The 19667-nt window shown below is 40.8% G+C and overlaps 1 protein-coding gene across 1 annotated transcript; it reads right to left on the minus strand.

The window, feature by feature from the left end:
• Positions 1-1098: 1098 nt before the first annotated feature.
• Positions 1099-19000, minus strand: opn8b (opsin 8, group member b). The gene is made up of 4 exons (XM_061092066.1): positions 18931-19000; positions 6627-6920; positions 3749-4074; positions 1099-1443 (listed from the first exon to the last, which is right to left on the minus strand). The coding sequence occupies exons 1-4, from the start codon at positions 18998-19000 to the stop codon at positions 1099-1101; spliced, it is 1035 nt and encodes a 344-aa protein (XP_060948049.1).
• Positions 19001-19667: the final 667 nt, after the last annotated feature.

Raw genomic sequence — 19667 nt, forward strand, 5'->3', positions numbered from 1 at the left:
TTCATAATTTTAACTTGGATAATTTAAAAGGTTTGATATATTTAACTGTCCATAGCTGCAGCAGCTGAAAAGCACGTGTTCTCAGCCTGTCTGTCAGGAGCTCCCTGTACTGCAACCTAAGGCTTTTTAACTTTGTAGACCTTCTACATTCATAATAAACAAATATGACACACGAAAAACTGTAAAAGCATGATATGGCTCTTTTGCTGTGTTATGTTGAATTCGTAACAACATGTCATGATGGATTTGTTAATAGTCCTTATGCTAGATTAGCATTATGCTGTTTTGACTTCGATTCACAGAAACAAAGAAAAAATAGATCGACCTTTTTGCATTTGGACGACACACTCCGTCACAAGGAGCTCTTTGTCCTTGTGACTTTGAATCTTTGAATGATAATAATAAAATAAATGTCAGTCTTATCCTTTCATATAACAGATGCTCACATTACAGATGAAGCCTTACATACTAAAAGTGCAAATATGTCTCATACTCTTATGACACACAATAACAATTACCTGTGTCATACTGCCGTCTTCCAAGAACCCAACAACATGCAATATATTTGTTTTCTTTGAGGCAGATTTATGAAAAATTTTAGCTGTTTTAGTTTTCATTGAAATTTTTGGTTTTGTGTCACAAAATCATCGAAAAGCAACTATTAGAACAAAGGAGCTGCAGATGTAACTTTGAGATTGATCTAAAATAAGTATTTTATGCTGAACAACCTTTGGTTTGTTGTTTGTTTTCTTGAAGACTGTGTGGCTGTCTCGTTTTCAATGTGCTGTGTAGTCGAGTAAACATGTGCAGGACCTGGGAATGACAAAACTCAAAGCAGTTCACCACAGTAACTTCTTCAGTATCAGGTGTAATCAACAGAGTGTTAGTTAGCTTTACTTTGTAGCGTTGCTGGTTGACTTTCACAGCTTTTTTGCGCAAAAATACTGGCCACACACTAAATGGAGACCAGAAGTACCCTGCTTTCTATGTCAGGATAGCCCTAGTTGAACTGAAAAGAGAGGTTTCTTGATATTTTTTTGTGAAAGAACACATTGTGAGACCATCTGATGTTTCCTCAGTTTAGAGCAGGAAAGTATTTCAACCCAGAGTCACACTTTGCTCTGTCAGCTCAGACTGCGCTGCTATTTTGGGCCTGAGGTCGGCACTGACCATGTAAATGGTTGTTTCATTGATGGTGTCGGCACTGGGGCACGAGTTAAAGCTGAGGCACAGCCCCCGCAGCTGCTTTACCTCTCTTTTGAAGCTTTTGCTGAACATGTAGTAAATCAGGGGATTGTACACAGTGGAGCTCTTCGCAAACATGCAGGGAAGAAGGCTGATCTCAGGTGGGATGCTGCTGCTGTCGTAGATAACAGACCACAGGCTCACAATGCCGTAGGGTGTCCAACAGACTATGAAGCCCAAGCTGATCAGGACAGCGATCTGCAGGAGAACAGTAAAGTTCAGTAAAGTACAGTAATGTATAGCGAGTTGGAAACCTTAAAGTAAAGGGTAATGGCTAAATATACTAATGGGTGAGATATATTTATAAATAGTTTATGTCGTGGATAAACCAACTGAAGTAGCAAACAGTAAAAGGTAAATAATGCTAAAGATAACTTATGAGTACTCGTTGGAATAGATAGCTAATAGAACTGGAGTCTAGTCAAAGCTAGAGTCTGACAGATATATTGGCTGGGCAGTATAAGTCAAAGTTATTCGGTTGTCTTTGTGTTTTCTTTTTATTAATGAATATTTAAGATATTGTTTATGGTAAACCAGTACAATATAAAACCTCAATTACATTGATCACATTCACATTGACAATGGAAATGTTTTAAAACATATAAATGCAGGGGTGGACTGGCCATCTGGCATACCGGGCATAATCCCGGTGGGCCGTTGACCCAATGTGGGCCGGTCTGGTCCGCTATGTTGTTGTTTTGTTTTTTTTCTCTTCTTCCTCTCTAAATTCCCTCCAATTGGGCCGGCCAATTGGCTACAGAGGGCTAGCAGTGTGTTGCCAGCATCGACACATATTATTGGTCTATTGTTTGTCATTGTCAATCAATCATGGGCTGACAGGCTCAGAGAGCCCTGACAGTGCTGTCAATCACAACACACAAACCGGGGGCGGGGGGGGCGGGACCTCATGGCATTGGCGGGGGGAGTCGCGGGACGGGCTGCTGCTGAGACAGAAACTTAACTTAATGGATAATAAGAGTAAAAAAACGCCCGGGTGGCGCTGAGAAGCATCGGGAAAAAAAGCTGAAGTCTCTGGAGGTGGAGGCTGCTAAATGTGCCAAACTGACGGACCTATGTGGTGCCGGGTTCACCAGCCCAGCAGCAGCAGGTGCGCCGGGAGACGAGCGAGGAGGACTCGACAATGATGAGCGAGTGGAGGCAGACATGTGAGCGCGCATTTTCAATTTTCAATACATTCTCAAAACTGGCTCGTTACTTGAGCAGCGGAGGTTGGCGTCGCACGCCTCTACCCACGGCGCCCCCCCCCCCCCCCTCTCTCTCTCTCTCTCTCTCTCTCTCTCTCTCTCTCTCTCTCTCTCTCTCTCTCTCTCTCTCTCTCTCTCACTCTCTCACTCTCTCACTCGCTGCCCCCTCCCTCCTGAGATGTGCAGGTCCGGTGGCGTGTTTGCCGTTGGGGGGGGGGGGGGGGGGGGGGTGCAGCGCGAGAGGTTGGTCTATCCCTCCGCAGGTTCACCTTCAGAAATCTTGTTACGACTTTTACTTCCTCTAGAATAGGATAAGAGATAGTGTCTTATTTTGTGTGCCTATAGTATAGTGGTTATACTGTGGTTTATTAATGTTCTTGGGCAGACACAAGAGGCACTTGTTTATAGTTAATTAGAAGTTCAGATGCACTGGTCCATTACTATTTGAACCTCAGCATCTAGGGTTCAAAATTGGTAAAATTATACATTATATGCATATTGTTGTTGTAATTTTTCAGTCAGTTGAGATAAATCTTGAGGAGAAATATTTTGGGTTGTTTTGTGTCTGCATAGACCTACTGTAAAAAGCACTTTGCATTTTTAATTTTAGTTCTTGTACTTTTGATACTTAAGTACATTTCAACACCAGATACTTTTGATACTTAAGTACTTTTAATATGAGCTACTTTAAGACATTTAGAAGACATAAGTTACGTCAATTTAATGGCAGATGTGCTCGGCTAATTATGTGGGCCGGTCTGAGCCAAAAAATGCCCGGGCCGTTTTGTTCTCCCAGTCCAGCCCTGTATAAATGTATATACAAATATAACAATATAACGGTATCAGAAATCTTTTGCTCCCTAATATTGGTATCAGCATCGGCCCTGAAAAATCCACCTCAGTCAGGTTCTAGTTGAGGGATCCGGGCTTAGCTTGTTTGTCATGAGGATTCCTTTAAAACTACTGAACAGATCCAGACATTTTATATATATTTATATATAGCATTGCCAGATAGGGCTGTTTCTTACGTTTCCAGGGAATAATTTGTGGATCTTGAAATAAAATTGTGCAGGTCCAAATCAAATCTGGGTAAAGTGCATTCAAATGTGGTTTCATAGGAATGTGGACTTTTTTTAAGCAACTGTACGATAACAACAAGGAATTGAGACTTTGCTGTATATAGCAACATGGAATATCTTAAGTAACAAACCACTGTCCCTTCAATATCTTGCTGAGGAGACACTTTGAGTCCCCAGGCATGTAGTAATTGATATTACTCATCATAAATAATCACTTACTATCAACAGCCTCCGATGCAGCTTGACTAAATTTTGGACCTGGTTGGTGTTCTCGGACTTTCTGTAGATGCAGTAGAGCTTGATGGCGATGCCAAAGTAGCAGGAAACGATGATGATGGTAGGCAAGAGGAGGTTGGTGGTGAACATGGAGATGACGAAAGAGAAGCCCTCGTATTTCATCTGTCCCCAGGCAAGGGAGCAGGACAGTCCGAAGGGCTCCGGGCCGTATCGACCCCAGCCCAGTAGAGGGAACAGAGCCCAGATCAGTGCCCACAGCCAGCACCACATGCACAGCATCTTCACCTTCTTCCAGCCGATTTTCTCCTCTGCAAAAAGAAAACGAGGAGTGGTTTCCTGTTTTTGTCAGGCTGCACATTGTAGGCAATATTGCAGAACACAGAGATATGCAGTTATCATAACTGCAAGAATGTTTGCAGGAACACTCAAACAGTCAAGATGAAAAAAACACAGTATATTTATATATTTGAACTGATTATACAAATATATCTAAATGTCAAGTCAGAGAAACTGCTCCATTCGTTATTCATATTATTTAGTATATTTATCTTTGCATATTTCACAAATTCCTGTGCACCAAACTATCTACTTAGGACTCTTTTAACAGGATCCGGCTCCTGACTGGAACTGTTGAAGGATCTTTGGTGAAGGCTCTGACATTAGCTTTGGGTTTAGACCTGTCTATATATTTGTTGTTCTCCGCTCATTAAGAAGGGTTTTAAAACCACAATCTTTACAATAAGTGCAATGTGACATATATATTTCATCTTCTTTGACCTTCTGAAGTATCAATAAAGCTGCTCATCTCTGGAAAGCTGGGCACACATGGTATGTTGGGTTTAGAAGAGTGAGGAACAACATCTCTTGTAGGCTATCTACTGTAGATATAATAATGATATTGGGGGAAAAATCCATACACATTCAGACCAGGTCTTCACCACATTCTTATTGTGTTGGACAGCACAGAAAGGACGATGAGGGATTGTTCGGCAGCACATGACTTATCGCTGCTCACTAGTATCTATGGATTTTTCCAAAACAGGTCTCCAATATGTCTCTCATGTGACATGGACTTGATGGCATATCATTTTTTATTCGACATTCAGAGGGAGCTTTTGAGGAGCTGTGTCTGGTTTGGTGTCATGTGTTATTGCTATCACTACATACAGCCCTGTGTGGATGTGAGCCTCGTCCTCGTGGAATTACACGCTCTTTGAATTAGCTCTTGCATGCAAATTCAACTTCTTGTTATGTGAGCAGGCTGTCGTGGATGATTTTCGGACGTTTTTTATACGTTAATATATGCACTGTATATGCTTACATCTACTTATGCATGTGGGTGCATATGTGTGCTCTATATACAGTATGATTGTATGTTAATTCCGAGCCCTTTGCATGGCGTTTGATACACTTCTTATTAATTGCAATTCCCATCCACCTGTAGTAAACTGATAATAGTTTTATTATCTCAGACATTCAATTATCTTGTGCGTACAAACTGAATCTACATTTTTTGCACGTAAAGAGCAGCACACAATGTTCCAGTGTGCGGGGCACACTTCACGACATGACAGTTGAACATGGCTACACACACTTGACACCCCTTCCTGATATGCCCAGAGTCAACAGGCTAAACCTTTCCACTCTTTTCATCTTCTCCTGCATCCCCTGTGTGCAGTCTCGCTCCGTTTGCCTCAGGCACAGAGCTGCCACCTTGTTTTTCAATTACATGTTTTTTCCAGACAGTAAGAGCATATATATATTTTTTTTTTTTATATTTGAAAAAATATTATGTACTAGGTATTGAATATTTTTTGGTGCTCATTATAAGTTAAGTATTTAACAATACCTATCACTTTAGAATTTGTAACAAAATGCCGGCATTCATTATAGTTGTGTCATTGTACAGATATTAGCACAATTAAATAAAGCGACAAATGAGACCAGTGTGGAACTGATAACCACACAGTCATTGAATACCCACTGTTAATAGTTCTATCATGTTAATAGTTCATAGCGAGATAACATTGAGTTTAATAAATGTTACTCAGGACTCCAATATTCCATCATCTGATAGGTCTTAAAATGTATTCCTTATGGTCTGAAATTGATCCTCAAATCTTAATTTTAACAAACCTATAGAAACCCTGTGTATACAGTATTTCCAAAATGTCAAACTCAATGTCAATTTCATCAAAATACCAATAGTCAAAACGATGAGAGAAGGAAGTTAGTGAGCTACTAGCCAGCGACACAGACCAATTGTTTATCGAACAGGACTTATAATCTATTCAGACAGTCTGCAACATCTAAACCCATTGGAATAGATCAGCATTTGTTCTGCTGTGGAGAGTCAAATGTCTCCAATCTAGTAGAAAAATCACAAAAATCCCTATTTAAATACATTTGTCGGTTTAAACAGAATTGCACAGAACAGAAACATTTGACGAGCAGGATGAAAAAAAGTCCCTCAGAGAGGCAGCTGGCCGACATGATTAGCTGACGTTGATCAAACAGTTTTTACATTAAAAGAAAAAAAATGATTATGCAACTTCCATGTGTCTTATGTGCAAGAGAATCCCGCTGACCTTTAATGCATATATAAATATTAAAAACCTTTGTGAGGCTGTTTATACAGCTAGTTACCATGAAGTTGTACAAGGCAGAATTGTATTTTAATGCTAAAAGGTGCTTCATTAATGTGAAAATCCTTCTTTGCCATTAGTTTTTTTCTCTTTCAGAGCGCAGAGAATGTGAAAATGATTAATCCAAGAAAGGTTCCTGCATAAATTTGCATGGTAACCACGCTCTCCAATGATGAATCTTAACAGAAAAAAATTGTGTGTTTTGAACTACTCACTGTGAGTCTGCAGGTTGAGGGAGACAACACAGCGCACGATGGCCAAGACGGTCAGGTTCATGATGCTGGCGACGCCAAAGAAGAATCCTGCCAGGGCGTAATAACCACAGGCAACGTCTCCCCCGATCCAGTGGTGGCTCCAGGCGGAGGCCACTGCCAGGGGATACATGGTGACAGCCGCTCCCAGGTCGGTCACTGCCAGATTCACGCTCAGCAGCTCCGGCGGCTTCATCCGTGATGACCTTTTGAACGCCATGATGAGGACAAGAAGATTCCCAAAGATGGAGAACACAGCTGGGAGAGGAGCGGAAGAGTGGGACACAAAGTACAGTAGTTTCAGTGAACAGCCATGTTGCATGCTGCGATAATTAAGAAGAAATAGCCCATTCAATTTTGCAGAACCCTCTTATAAATGTGTATGAGTTTTTTGTTAGAAGGATAACACAAGAACTACCAAACTGATTTCCAACAATCCTGGTTAATCGATGATACCAAAGCCTGTGAAGAAGTCATAACATTTTGATGCGGTTTACCCCAAACATTGTTTATTGTGGCATTTTTCAATGTTTTTATACATTTTTCGTGGCATAAGGCGATATGTAATTGTGTCCAGTTTTTTTCTTCCCCTGAGCAGATACACGTTGAAGAGTGAAATATACTGTATGTTACATAAGTATTCATGTCCAATATTTAGGGCTATGGTTTTATGATAAAGTGATCATTTCAGTGAGACATTTCACGTTTAAAATGACCGTTATAGAGCAGCGCAGCTCAATTTGACTTCCTGAAGTAACTCACAAGCGTCGCTCCATTCAGGTTATCAGACCACTTCCTTTGTTCTTCTTTATTTCCACTGGAGGAACCAGACATCTTGTGTAGGATTCTTCGGCCGGGTGGTGGTAGATGCTCCTCTGCTGGTTCAACAATAGTTCGAGCTGAACAAATGAAGCTTCATTTGCCAGTTTCCATCTTCAATTTCTGCAGCAACGTCTTGTTCCCACCTCACGTCCTCAAACAGAAATGTATCTTGTTCAACTCTCTCAGCAAACTAACCAAATCCTCAGTTAGTTACTTCCTTTCAGTAGTGTTTTGTATGTTTGAATGGGTCACAGTGGAAAGCAGAAGGGAGAATCCTTATTAGACAATGTAAATGTTTCCTATTTATTTTATTTTTGTCACTTTCTGACTTCTCCCTCTGCTTTCTTGTAGTTTTGTCCTTGTGTCCTTTATCTGTCACCACATGCTCTCCACAGTGAAGTAAGTTAATTACTCTCATTGAAGTACATTTAAATAAGGCAGCTCTTTTTGTGTCTCTGCAGTCAAGCCTTCAAATAGCATAATTACCCTCTCAGTTAGGAAGCGGACAATTCTGACGCTTCTTGTCTACCCAAGACATGTGTGCATGATTATATGTAAGACAGAGGACATGTGATTCATAGGAAGTGTTATTTTAGTGAACGGCCAAACCATCTTTATGTGACATCTAATTCATTCAGCATCATGACAAACCAGGCAGCAATAACAGCGGGAGCACAAGCAGTCCCACTTCCAATCAGATGAATTTATTTATCCGTTTATGATTGATTAATTGGCTCCACGGTGGCTGGAAAACAGGGACTTTTTATACTTGTCTCCCTTTGGTTGTACTGTAGACACTATATAATATTAGACCTGAGGGATTGTATGAAAACGACTGAGCCCTTAAGGGGGCAAGAGATCCTTTCATTTGCTGTTTTTCAGATTTTATTACAGCCTACCTTTGAAATATAATCAATAGTCACATAAATAGCTTTATCATGAGAACATCATTTACTGGACCTTTACTTTATAAAAGTGCCATATAAACTGTCTGTATGATGGTTGTATTGATCTGTACTGAACTGTATTACACATAGTCCCTGTAACTGTCAGCAAAACCGGCCAGTTTATGCAGACTGTTTTATTCTTTTATTTTAGGGTTGGGATATATATTGTTCTTATGTTCAACTACGGTTTGGGTTATTTCAGTTTTATTTCGTCGTCTTTTACACGTAGCGACTCCCCTCGCATAATTACCTGCAGCAAAGGAGCGGACGGTTTTATTCGACACACCTGATCCCTCGTTTCCGCCCCAGTGCAATAAAATACCTGCCGTGAGCCCGGAACAGATAGGAGCGGAAACCAAACCGGACGCCAGCTTCGTGGAACTTCTCGGACCTAAGAACCATCCAAACACCAATAGCTTAACACCCCTCGCCAAGCGGAACGAGGTAAGGAAGCTGGTCCCATTCACTTTGCTGCGGGTAGTGCGGAAGGGAGTCGCTGTCACTCTAACGAGTCAGATGTGTCTCACGTGGCGATTTGTTTGTTCATTGTATTTTAATGTTCGTATTTGGTTTTAATGATTAAAATCTTTGTAACTTGCAACTGTCATTACAGTTTTACGGTGCTACTACGGCAAGCCAGATGCAAAAATAAAGAGCCGTGTACATCAGTCAAGAGACTCAGAAGTTTGTGTGGAGAAGCGGGGGGCCGTTACAGTAAAACTCGTGGCTACACCGAAACGTCTTCCTGACTCGTGTCGTCACCCGAAGACACAAAACTTACACATCGACCGTCAGGCAAGACCGGATTGCGCATCACAGCGCACGCACTATAGATGCTCTGAGAGACATGTGTATGGAAGTTGAATGAAGCTTTTCACATGTAAATACAAAAATGTTGTGGACTTTCCTGCTGTGTCAAAACTGATCACGAAATAATAATGATGATGATTATAACAACCAATGGTAAATATGTGTCATGTTGCAACATTATTTATTGTTTGTTTGAGGAGCGTAATCACTGTTTAAATTGCCTAGGATAGCTTGCTCAGCATATTTATAACGCATCCTCTTTTGTTTGTGCCTGTCAAGCCTTTTTTCCTTTGCTTATAATATTTATGTTGCATCCGTTTTGTACTGAAACTCTTGAGTATTCAACTGTTTGTAAATGTCTGGTCAAAGAAATAGCAGTTACTAAATTAAAGCGACTACTGGCAGAGGTTCGATTCAGGCACACTGCACATCACACCTAAAGATTAAGGTCCGAAAGTCAAATTAACAACGCAAGTAAAATAAAATGTCACTTAAAGCAGCAGCAACAAGTAAATCAGTTCCCATGCATCAAGACAGACCAGGCTCACGGCAAAAAATAATTCCTGAGAACATCCGAGAGCCGCATGAAAATACTTTTTATAAGGCCTATGAGTCCTGGAAATTGTCAGCAAGAGAAGTTCGGACTGAATTGAAAAACTACTGCTCTCCAGATGACCTCGACAAAATCCAACACAACATTACCACAAAACGTGACGCGGTGCATCATCACTATGAGCCACTCGTACGCAACCAAACCTCCACTTCAGATATCGTTGGTAAAATGGACACCTGCTCTGCTCTGACCGAAGAAATCCTTGCTCTTGTGAGTAATCGCAGAGACATCATCGATAGCAACTATAACGAACGAATTGAGAAGGAGAGAGTGAGAATAGTGCTGAGTAAGGAAGAGCATGGCTCCATCTTTGGACTTACCAATACTGAAACCGCATTTTCAGAAACATCACAGAACTCAGACCAATCAAATGCAATTTCCACAAGCTCTAGCAAACGACAAGATGCAGAAGCAGAACTCGCAGCCAAGCAAGCGGAGGTAAAGGCAACAAAAGACATTCTAGCTCAGCAATCCAAGCTCAGAATACTGGAAGATGAATGGAAACTTGAAGAGGCGGCCATGTTGACTGAATTGGAGCGGAAAAGGACAGAGAGACAATCAAAGCTAGAAGAGGAAAGAAGGAACCTGCAGCAGCTTAAGGCAGAGAAGGAAGTCCAGGTAGCAGCTGCTAGAGTAAGAGCATATAACAGTTTCGAAGATGTCCACCAAGATGGGATGAACCATGAATCAGTCGCTGCTCACCAGGAGACCAGATATGAAGCTCGGCTAAATTCAAATGAGTTACCATCTCAACCTCGACTAGCACCTTTGCGAGCAACAACATCTGAAGATACTGTCTCTCTGGCCCAAGCAATAGCAAGCGCACTAAGCATAAATCGCTTGCCTGTACCTGAGCCAGAAACATTTAATGGCGATCCTTTGAAGTTCACTGATTGGAAGATGTCTTTTACAACCCTTATCGATCAGAAACCTCTCTCACCAAGCGAGAAGATGTATTATCTAAAGATCTACCTCGTCGGAGAAGCCCGCAGAGCAGTGGAAGGGTTCTTCTATAGGAACTCTGAGGACGCATATACAGGCGCCTGGAAAGTACTACATGAGAGATACGGAAACCCTTTCCTTGTTCAAAAGGCCTTCAGAGACAAGCTCGCCAGATGGCCCAAAATCAGTTCGGGAGGTGCTCCTCCGGGTGCAGGTCGGGTGCAGGTGCTCCTCCGGGTGCAGGTCCGAGGTGCAGGTCTCGGAGACGTCCCGCTCCGGGTCCCGGACCGGGACCGGGACGTCCCCGGGGACGTACCCTCCGGGTCCCGGAGCACCTCCAGGTGCACCCGGACCGGGACCGGGACGTCCCCGGGGGAGACGTCCCCGGGGACCGGGAGGTGCTCCTCCGGGTGCAGGTCGGGTGCAGGTGCTCCTCCGGGTGCAGGTCCGAGGTGCAGGTCTCGGAGACGTCCCGCTCCGGGTCCCGGACCGGGACCGGGACGTCCCCGGGGACGTACCCTCCGGGTCCCGGAGCACCTCCAGGTGCACCCGGACCGGGACCGGGACGTCCCCGGGGACGTCCCCTCCGGACGAATTTTAGAGGCTAATACAGATTTTAGAGGCTAATACAGACTAAACACAGACGAGCATTTTATTCTCTGCAGCATTATGTGTTATCAGAATCGGTCAATAATTATGGAGTTATATTTCCACATTTCTATGATGTCATTTACTGTATTTACAGTTGAATGAGTGATGCTGACTGTGAGTTATGAGAATATAATACTGTATTTGTGTCTGTTGAATATAATGCAGCTAAATAAAAACATTGTGAACTACTAACAGCCTCATAATTAATGTCAGAGAATTTTTAATAAGATGAAAATGCAAAGTTTTATTTCCTGCATCAAAATTTCAAATGCACAAACAGCAGACTGCCCTCCTCGTATAATAGCCTAGCTCTCAAATTTGAATGTATTTATCCTGTTTATAGTCTAAGACAGACGGGCCCTGTTTCACTGGTAGAATTTATATGCTCATGGACAAATGACTCGTAAGATCTGGATCTGTTTAGTGACTCAGAAAGATTTGAATCCCTAAAAGGATTCAAGTTTGACATCTGTAGTTGTGTTATAAATTACAGAGACTGTTGTGAAAGTGATTGTAGCAAAACTGACTTTGTGTTATATGTGTCTCTTGTGTTTCAGAGGTGGATTTCATGCACTGTAAATTTTGCAAATTTGAAAGCTCCAGCCAAGAGACTCTTCTCAAGCATTTGCGGCTTCAACACGGACAAGGTGCACACTGGCCTTGCATTCATACAGACTGTGTTTGTGTATTTAAAACACCTGGAGCGTTACGATCACACATCTCAAGATCACACTCAACAGTGAAATCCCATGAAAATTTTACATTTCAGTGTGAATTGTGTGATTTTAAAATCAGTGGCCTCCCGGAATTCCATAAGATTGTGAGCATTCTTGTCATTGCAAAGGATGTGGCATTCATTTGTAAAAGACTGTCTTCCTGGTACGTTGAACATTTCAGGTCCTATGAGCTTGAATATCACACCAGTGCAGACCTTCTTCTTCTGGATCCAGATGTGCTGACGGATTACCACCCTCTAGCAGCATACACAGTTGGTGGAAAGCTTATGGTGACCCCAAGGAAGTTCATTCTCCATTAAAGCTATTCAAAATGGTATGTTCTTTCCCCTCTCCTCTGCTCTCCTCCTCCTCTGTGTCTCCTCTCCTCACTCTCTCTTCTCTCTCCTCCCCCTCTGTCTCTCATCTGCTCACTCTCTCCCCTCTTCTCCTCTCTCACCACCCTCTGTCTCTCCTCTCCTCGCCAACTCTCTTCTCCTGTCCTCTGCTCCCCTCTTTCCTTTCCTCTTGCTTTTCTTCTCTTCTCATTTGGACACTAAATTATTTGTTAATCAAACATAATCAGCTGATAAATCTCTCTCCTCTTTTCAGACTTTGTTAATTCGGGTCGTTCTTTCTACCAGAGAAGCCCGGCAAATCCAGCTTCCTGAAGTCCCAACATCTGTGGGGCAATTTATTGATATACTGAAAGAGAGACTTGAACTTCAAGGTGATTTCTCACTACAGTTTGAGGATCCAGAGTTTGGAAATGCACTCTGCAACTTAACAGAAATGTCTGAATTACCAGCTGAGCGTGCAGTCTTGCATATAATGTGGATCAGTGATTCATGTCCACTTGACCAATCAACTAGTTCAGTCTCCTCTCAGGACATACTCAGTGTTCACTCTGAAGATTTTAGGCCTAGTTGGACTGATTCTATCCAGAGGAATTTAAGGCAAGTCGCAGAGTGGCCATCTCCATTTCCTATCCCTAAGTTTGCATATGATGTGGAACTGAAATTGTGTAAGGCCAATGACACATATGAAAAGTCAAAGAAGGGCCTTGCAGTGACAAGAGACATGAAAATGGAGATACTGGATAAAATTGCACAGGCAATTTTTGAAATCAAAAGCTACCCCGAGAAAGATGAGCTTGAGTCAGTTGCCGCTGCGCTGGTTCATAAGTATCCATGCCTGAAGGAGCCAAGTGGCATCACAGGCTATGAGGGATGGAAAACAAGTATCAAGTACAAACTTGGAAACTACAGATCAAAGCTTCGCCAGGCAGGATGCAATGAGGTAAATGTGAAAAGGAAAAGAAAAGAGGGGGGTGAAGATGACAGCCCGTTCACCCTGAAGAAGCCCAAATGTGGAGAGGTCAATCATGTGCCAGATTATCCACAACACCATGATGATTCTACACTTGAAGAGGAAAGAGTTGCTCTGGTTGATGAAATGAAAAAGAAGAAAAGGAACATGACATTGATACAGCAGAAGATGGAGCTGACGTTTTCCCTAAGGCGGAGAGAAGTCGTGGAGCGTCAGCCTATGGTATCTGAGGTCCAAGAGAGGTGGCCTGCGCTGTTTTCGTCTCAGGAGGTAAGGATGTCCTAATTTATTTAGCAATTGTCTTATACAACTACATTGGCTTTTCTTGAAGAAGAACAGTATCTACTGGGGAAATGTGTCAATTCTGTCTTGCCAGTGTTACATTTAAATCTATGATCCATTTGATTCTGTGACCTGTCCTAATTTTCTTACCCTAACCATCTCACTCCTATGGAAGCCCATTTCTTCCAGTTAAAGAAAAAAAAATCCCCATGCTTAATTGAAATTGCAATTACAATTAATTACAATATTTTGTTGATTGTCTTGTTTAGATATCTGAAGAATTTCGGCGTATCACCAGCAAAGACCTCCTGGGGACTTTTAATGCATCTCTTGAAAGATTTGGACCTGGCCTGCTAAAACTCTACCGGACTAAGAAGGGTGGTTTTGGCCAAGAAATGGAAGACCTCCTTGATAAACTCGATGATCAGGTGAGTGAAGTGCTCCTTTGCCTGGCATTTTTAGAAGAGCATGAATATACTTTCTTATAACAGACACAGAAAAAGATGTTGGCTGCTGTAAAAACTACCTTAGTGGATATGCTTCAGTAAAAATGGATGTCCGCAGTCCTTCCTTTGTGTTTTGGTGGCATTTGGTTTAACAGTATTTTAATTTGTTAAAGTAAAGTTGTGTGTGCTTCATCTTCAGTACTATAAAAGATTTCTGATTTTGCATTATGTGTATGTTCAGTACAGTACTATACTTATTGAAATACTTATTTTCCACTGGATACTCTTTAGACATCTGACATTGTTACACACCGAAAGACAGCAGCACTGAGAGGCTTGCCCATTTTCCTCCGCGAAGATACCAAAAAGTTTTTCATGAAGTGCTTGGTAAGTACTAGTAACTGTAGCAAAAAGATAAATACTTCAGGCCATGTAGCTAATTCCTCATTCTCATGAGATGTTTTAAAGTAGTAGTTCATCCAAAATGGAAATATACACCTCCCCAGTGCAGTTTATCAGTGCAGTAATCATATTTCTCTGATTTGTTCATATTTTCATACATTGTTCACACTAACTTTTTTACAATTCATGTAAATCAACCTCCTTTTCACAAGTTCTACTTCTAAACTACTAAATCTATTTTCAGCTATTACGTCAGCTATGTTGCCATTGCTTCATCAATTTTCTTTGGCTGTCAGGTTCCAGTGTATAGCTGCCCATTTTCTTCTGCCTTTTTAACATTTCAACTGTTTTTAGCCGTTATGAAGCCAATCATATCTCAGCCTACAAATTATACTTTTCAGCTTTAGCACGGACCTTCTCAGCATTCACACACATTTTCTTCAGAAAATGCTCTTTCTAGTTTGTCAAGGCTCAAATGCATCTGTTATTTTTCCTCAGGACACTGACATTTTGGCACCAGTGCTGGAAGGGGCGTCTGTGGCCATCCTCACCATCCTAGATGACGAAGCCGACATCTCACATGCTCGAGACCATGCAGTTGTTTTGGAAGGGGGCATCGTGCTGCATGAAATGGAAAACCTCTCCTCTGCGTTCGCCTACCTCTTTGGCCTTCTATATGCCCTCAATATAAATTACCCCAAACAGTTGAGGTATACATTTGAAGCCATCCAGACTATCTTTTTTGAGCTTGGTGGCTCTCGGTGCTCCCAGCGCACAAGATCTTTGAAAACGAAACTTTTATTTTTAATACACATTGTGTATGTGTATGTGTTTGAATACACATTGTTTATGTGTATGTGTTTAAATATACATATTTTTGTATGTGTTTAAATATACACATTGTTGTATGTGTATGTGTTTAAATATACACATTGTTGTATGTGTATGTGTTTAAATACACATTGTGTATGTGTATGTGTTTAAATATACACCTTGTTGTATGTGTATGTGTTTAAATATACACATTGTTGTATGTGTATGTGTTTAAATATACACATTGTTGTATGTGTATGTGTTTGAATACACATACACAATGTGTATGTGTCTAAATATACACATTGTTGTATGTGTATGCAAAAATGGTTAGTCATTCAATTTGATGTTGCGAACTAATTTGAGAAGAATGTTGTTTTACAAAGGTGCCTGTTCAAAATAAATAAAAAAATATAAAGAAATATTTCAGATAACATTCAGCTGTACTGTGTTTTATTTATTATCTGATTATTTATACAGATAAAATGTATGTTTATTCAACAAGAATATTTGTGTTTGGTGCATCTAGGAATATATGCCATTGAAGGGATAAATGTATGTTTATTCAACAAGAATACCTACGTTTAAAGGAGGTACAAATGCATGACATTGAGGGGCATAATTGTTTATTAATTCAACAAAAAAATCTGCGTTTAGTGAAGGTAGAAATACATGGCATTCAAGCAAGAATTTCTTTATTAGTCTCACATGATTATCCTAATTAGGTGAACAAGAAGATCCAAGTTGGCAGAACTCTTTGCAGAACTTGAAGTCAACAACAGCAGGCAAAAGTTGAGAAAACTCAAAAATCTCTTGCATCATGTTGCCTTGATATTTTACGTTTTCTCAACTTTTTCTTTTTTACAGTGCATGAATCTCATGACACCCAGCATGCTAATTCGGTCACCCCTGATCAGAGCATTGGTTCAATCATTATAACTAACCCCTGTCTCATTTGTGATAACACAGTGAAGAGGGGTCTGCCTCATCCTAATGACCTGGATCGGAGTAGTCACATTACAGCATCGACATCAGACTGTAGCTCCGCACTAATGAGAGAGTAACTGTTATGCATTAATGTCTCTGTGGGCAGCAGAGGATTGGAAGGAGGTGAGGTATGTAACGACATAACCTTCCTGAAGGCTCATTATAACACACAAATCCTGTTCTTACAGCCCAGCCTACTGTTATTTCACTGTAACTTGTGGTATTTATACAGTATGTATAGATTAGATTAGATTAGATTCAACTTTATTGTCATTGCACAGTACAAGTACTTGCAGTTTAGCATCTAACCAGAAGTGCAAAAAAGGCAGTAAAAGTGCAGAGTATTGTGCATATTTAAAGTGAATATTTAAATAAATAAGATCTGTACAGCAAGAAATATATATGGAATATTACAGTATTAAGAGTAATTGTATGATATAAGAACAATGAATACACTATGAGCAGGATAAATATATATAAATATGAATACACTATAGGCGGGATAATACAGTAGTAAAAAAAGTAACAGTCTAGTGCAAATGTTCAAATGTTCAGTGGTTGGAGGAGGGTGTGTGCCAGTCCAAACCAGGGTGGAGGGGGGAAATATAGGTATTTCACTTAATTATGACATGTTAAAGAAAAGTAATTTAAATGGATATGACTTAAATAGCATGTTATATTATCAGAGACCTTATAATAGGGAGCCAGGGATTCTTTATATCAGTTTCCTTAATTTAAAAAAGTAGGTTATGCCTATATATGACTGGCAGAGCCCTAACAAGGTGTGAAACAACTAACACGCCTCAGTAACTGTTGAGAGTATTATGGAAATATTGAGACGTATGAGAACATTTGGATTTCCTATCATAGTGCCAAGGGGGTAAACGGACACATTTATTTTCATCTATTCCCCTGAATCAATAGAAATATCTCCCATCGGTGCTGTAAAACACTGTCCTGCTACATTTGTTGAGATGAGATAATATCAACTTTATTGATACAGCAGGGAAATTAACTCCCTCAGCAGTAGATACGCAAGAGAAAAGAATAAAAACAGGAAATAAAAAAATATTTGAAAATAGAAATTAAAGTATTAAGAATGTATGCATCATATACACCTACTACAGAGGTAACTATTAGTTTTAGAGAGACATACTGAAAATAACTGTAGTGTCACAGGGTGACTGCATGAGGATATATACTGGTACGCTGTATAAGGAGACATTGAAATCGATGTATATATACAGTATATATGCATATGTAGACTGTTAAATATATAAATAGTATAGGCAGGAATGGTATACAAGATGAATATGTGTATAAAATGCTTTGTGCTATATATACATATACAGTATACGTACATACATTGTATAATTTCAACTTACTAGAGATTTAATCTCTCAAATTGTAAAATACTGACTCAATTTATAGATTTCTTGTCAGTGCTTTCTATCAGCTTCTACCACATCGTCCTTGTGGCTATTGGAGGAATCAGCAGGGATTTACATCAGATGTCATTTGAATGTTGACACTCAACTGACCACATCATGAAAACAAATGTATTACATGATGTATAATTAACCTTTACTACTCTGCCCTACAGATGCAGCATCAAGACCCAGCTCTCTCCCTGCTTGTCACCCTCTTAAACACGTTCTACTTTGCCAGAGCCACTGGTCAGGATTCAAGATTCACTATACTGTACCATATTGTGAACATGTAGGACTCAGGCTTCCACACAAAATGTACAATATGAAAGAAAAATAACGCACACCATCTATCTTTCATTCCACTGTAAATCCACCTCCACCTCATTGTTCTGCCTTAAGTTGAAGACAGCTATCATGTGTGAAATAGGGTTATGGTTCAGTAGGCTGCAGTTCCTATTATCTCAGGTGCCTGCTACATAGCATCAATCTAGTGAGAGCACTCATATAGAGACATGGATGTGAGTATTTGGAAAGCAATAACTGTAGAAGATTGCACCTGGATTTACTGTCAGGCATTCAGTGTGATATGGAACAGAATGTGGCTTTTAAACATAAGATATCAAAGCAACAATGTTGCACAGCATTTAAGTGTAAGCCAGCCATGGTAGTCGCATAACATCAGCTTGCTCTTCACAGACAACACGAGGTTTTTTTTGATGTTTCTTCTCCATATCCTGACTGTGGTGCTGAATTGGATGAAGTTTACGCATCTTGAATACACTTGTTGGAACCGAGTGGGCACTTGCAAATAAAAGATCTGTCTCGGCTGTAGCGTCTTTACGCGTGAAAGAAACGTTCATCCACCTCATGATCATTTATGAATATATTCTTCATCCAATATTCATCAGCGAGGGCGAATTCATGTGCGTAAAATGGATTTTGGACAAGTAGAAACATCCGCTTGTTGTTTGGTTTGTTTTTTAAGTCATATAGATTAAATGAATCCATTCACACCGAAACCAGTGGAGCAGTAGAATAATACATATCGCATTTCATTATTTACGCGCGGCTTTCAACTTACCCAAAACCAGTAGGTAACAGCCTACACCGACGTCCAGCGCTGGTGATAAAGTGGAGGCGTAGATATCCATCGTGAAGGTGAAGAACCTGGTTTAACAGACAACTAGTGACCTGTCTTCATTGGGTGGAGGGGGGGGGGGGTCCGTGTGCCATGTGTCCAGGTGTCACATCCATCTGTCCTCGAGTAGGGAGAAGGCACGAGCAGCCTCAGCTCCTCTGCTCGAGCTAAACACAGCTCATAGCCAGTCAGTGTCCGGTGCGTCATCTGGCTCGTCTTATCACTTGGCGGCGAATGTGTGTGTGTGTGTGTGTGTGTGTGTGTGTGTGTGTGTGTGTGTGTGTGTGTGTGTGTGTGTGTGTGTGTGTGTGTGTGTGTGTGTGTGTGTGTGTGATTTTCTGAGGGCTGCCCTGCATGCCTGCTGCTTGTTATATGACTGACTGACATCCGCTCTTTCAAGTGAGAGAAAAGGCAGCAAAGGGAGCTCACCCACTGACAGGCTCCATGTCCAATCACAAATTAATCATCTCAACCACCATATTCAAATACATCATTAAGAGTATGAATTAATTGATATGGATTCATATCAGGGGCGTCGTTAGGCCTGAACCCCCCCTAAAATGTTCTTCAGCCCCCCCAAATCATTTTTGGGATTTAAAAAAAAAAAAAAATTTAATTTTTTTTTTTTTTAATTAAACTATTGTTTTACACATGGACAAGTTATTTATAACTCCAACATG

Source organism: Limanda limanda, chromosome 18 (assembly GCF_963576545.1).
Source record: "Limanda limanda chromosome 18, fLimLim1.1, whole genome shotgun sequence".
NCBI lineage: Eukaryota > Metazoa > Chordata > Actinopteri > Pleuronectiformes > Pleuronectidae > Limanda > Limanda limanda.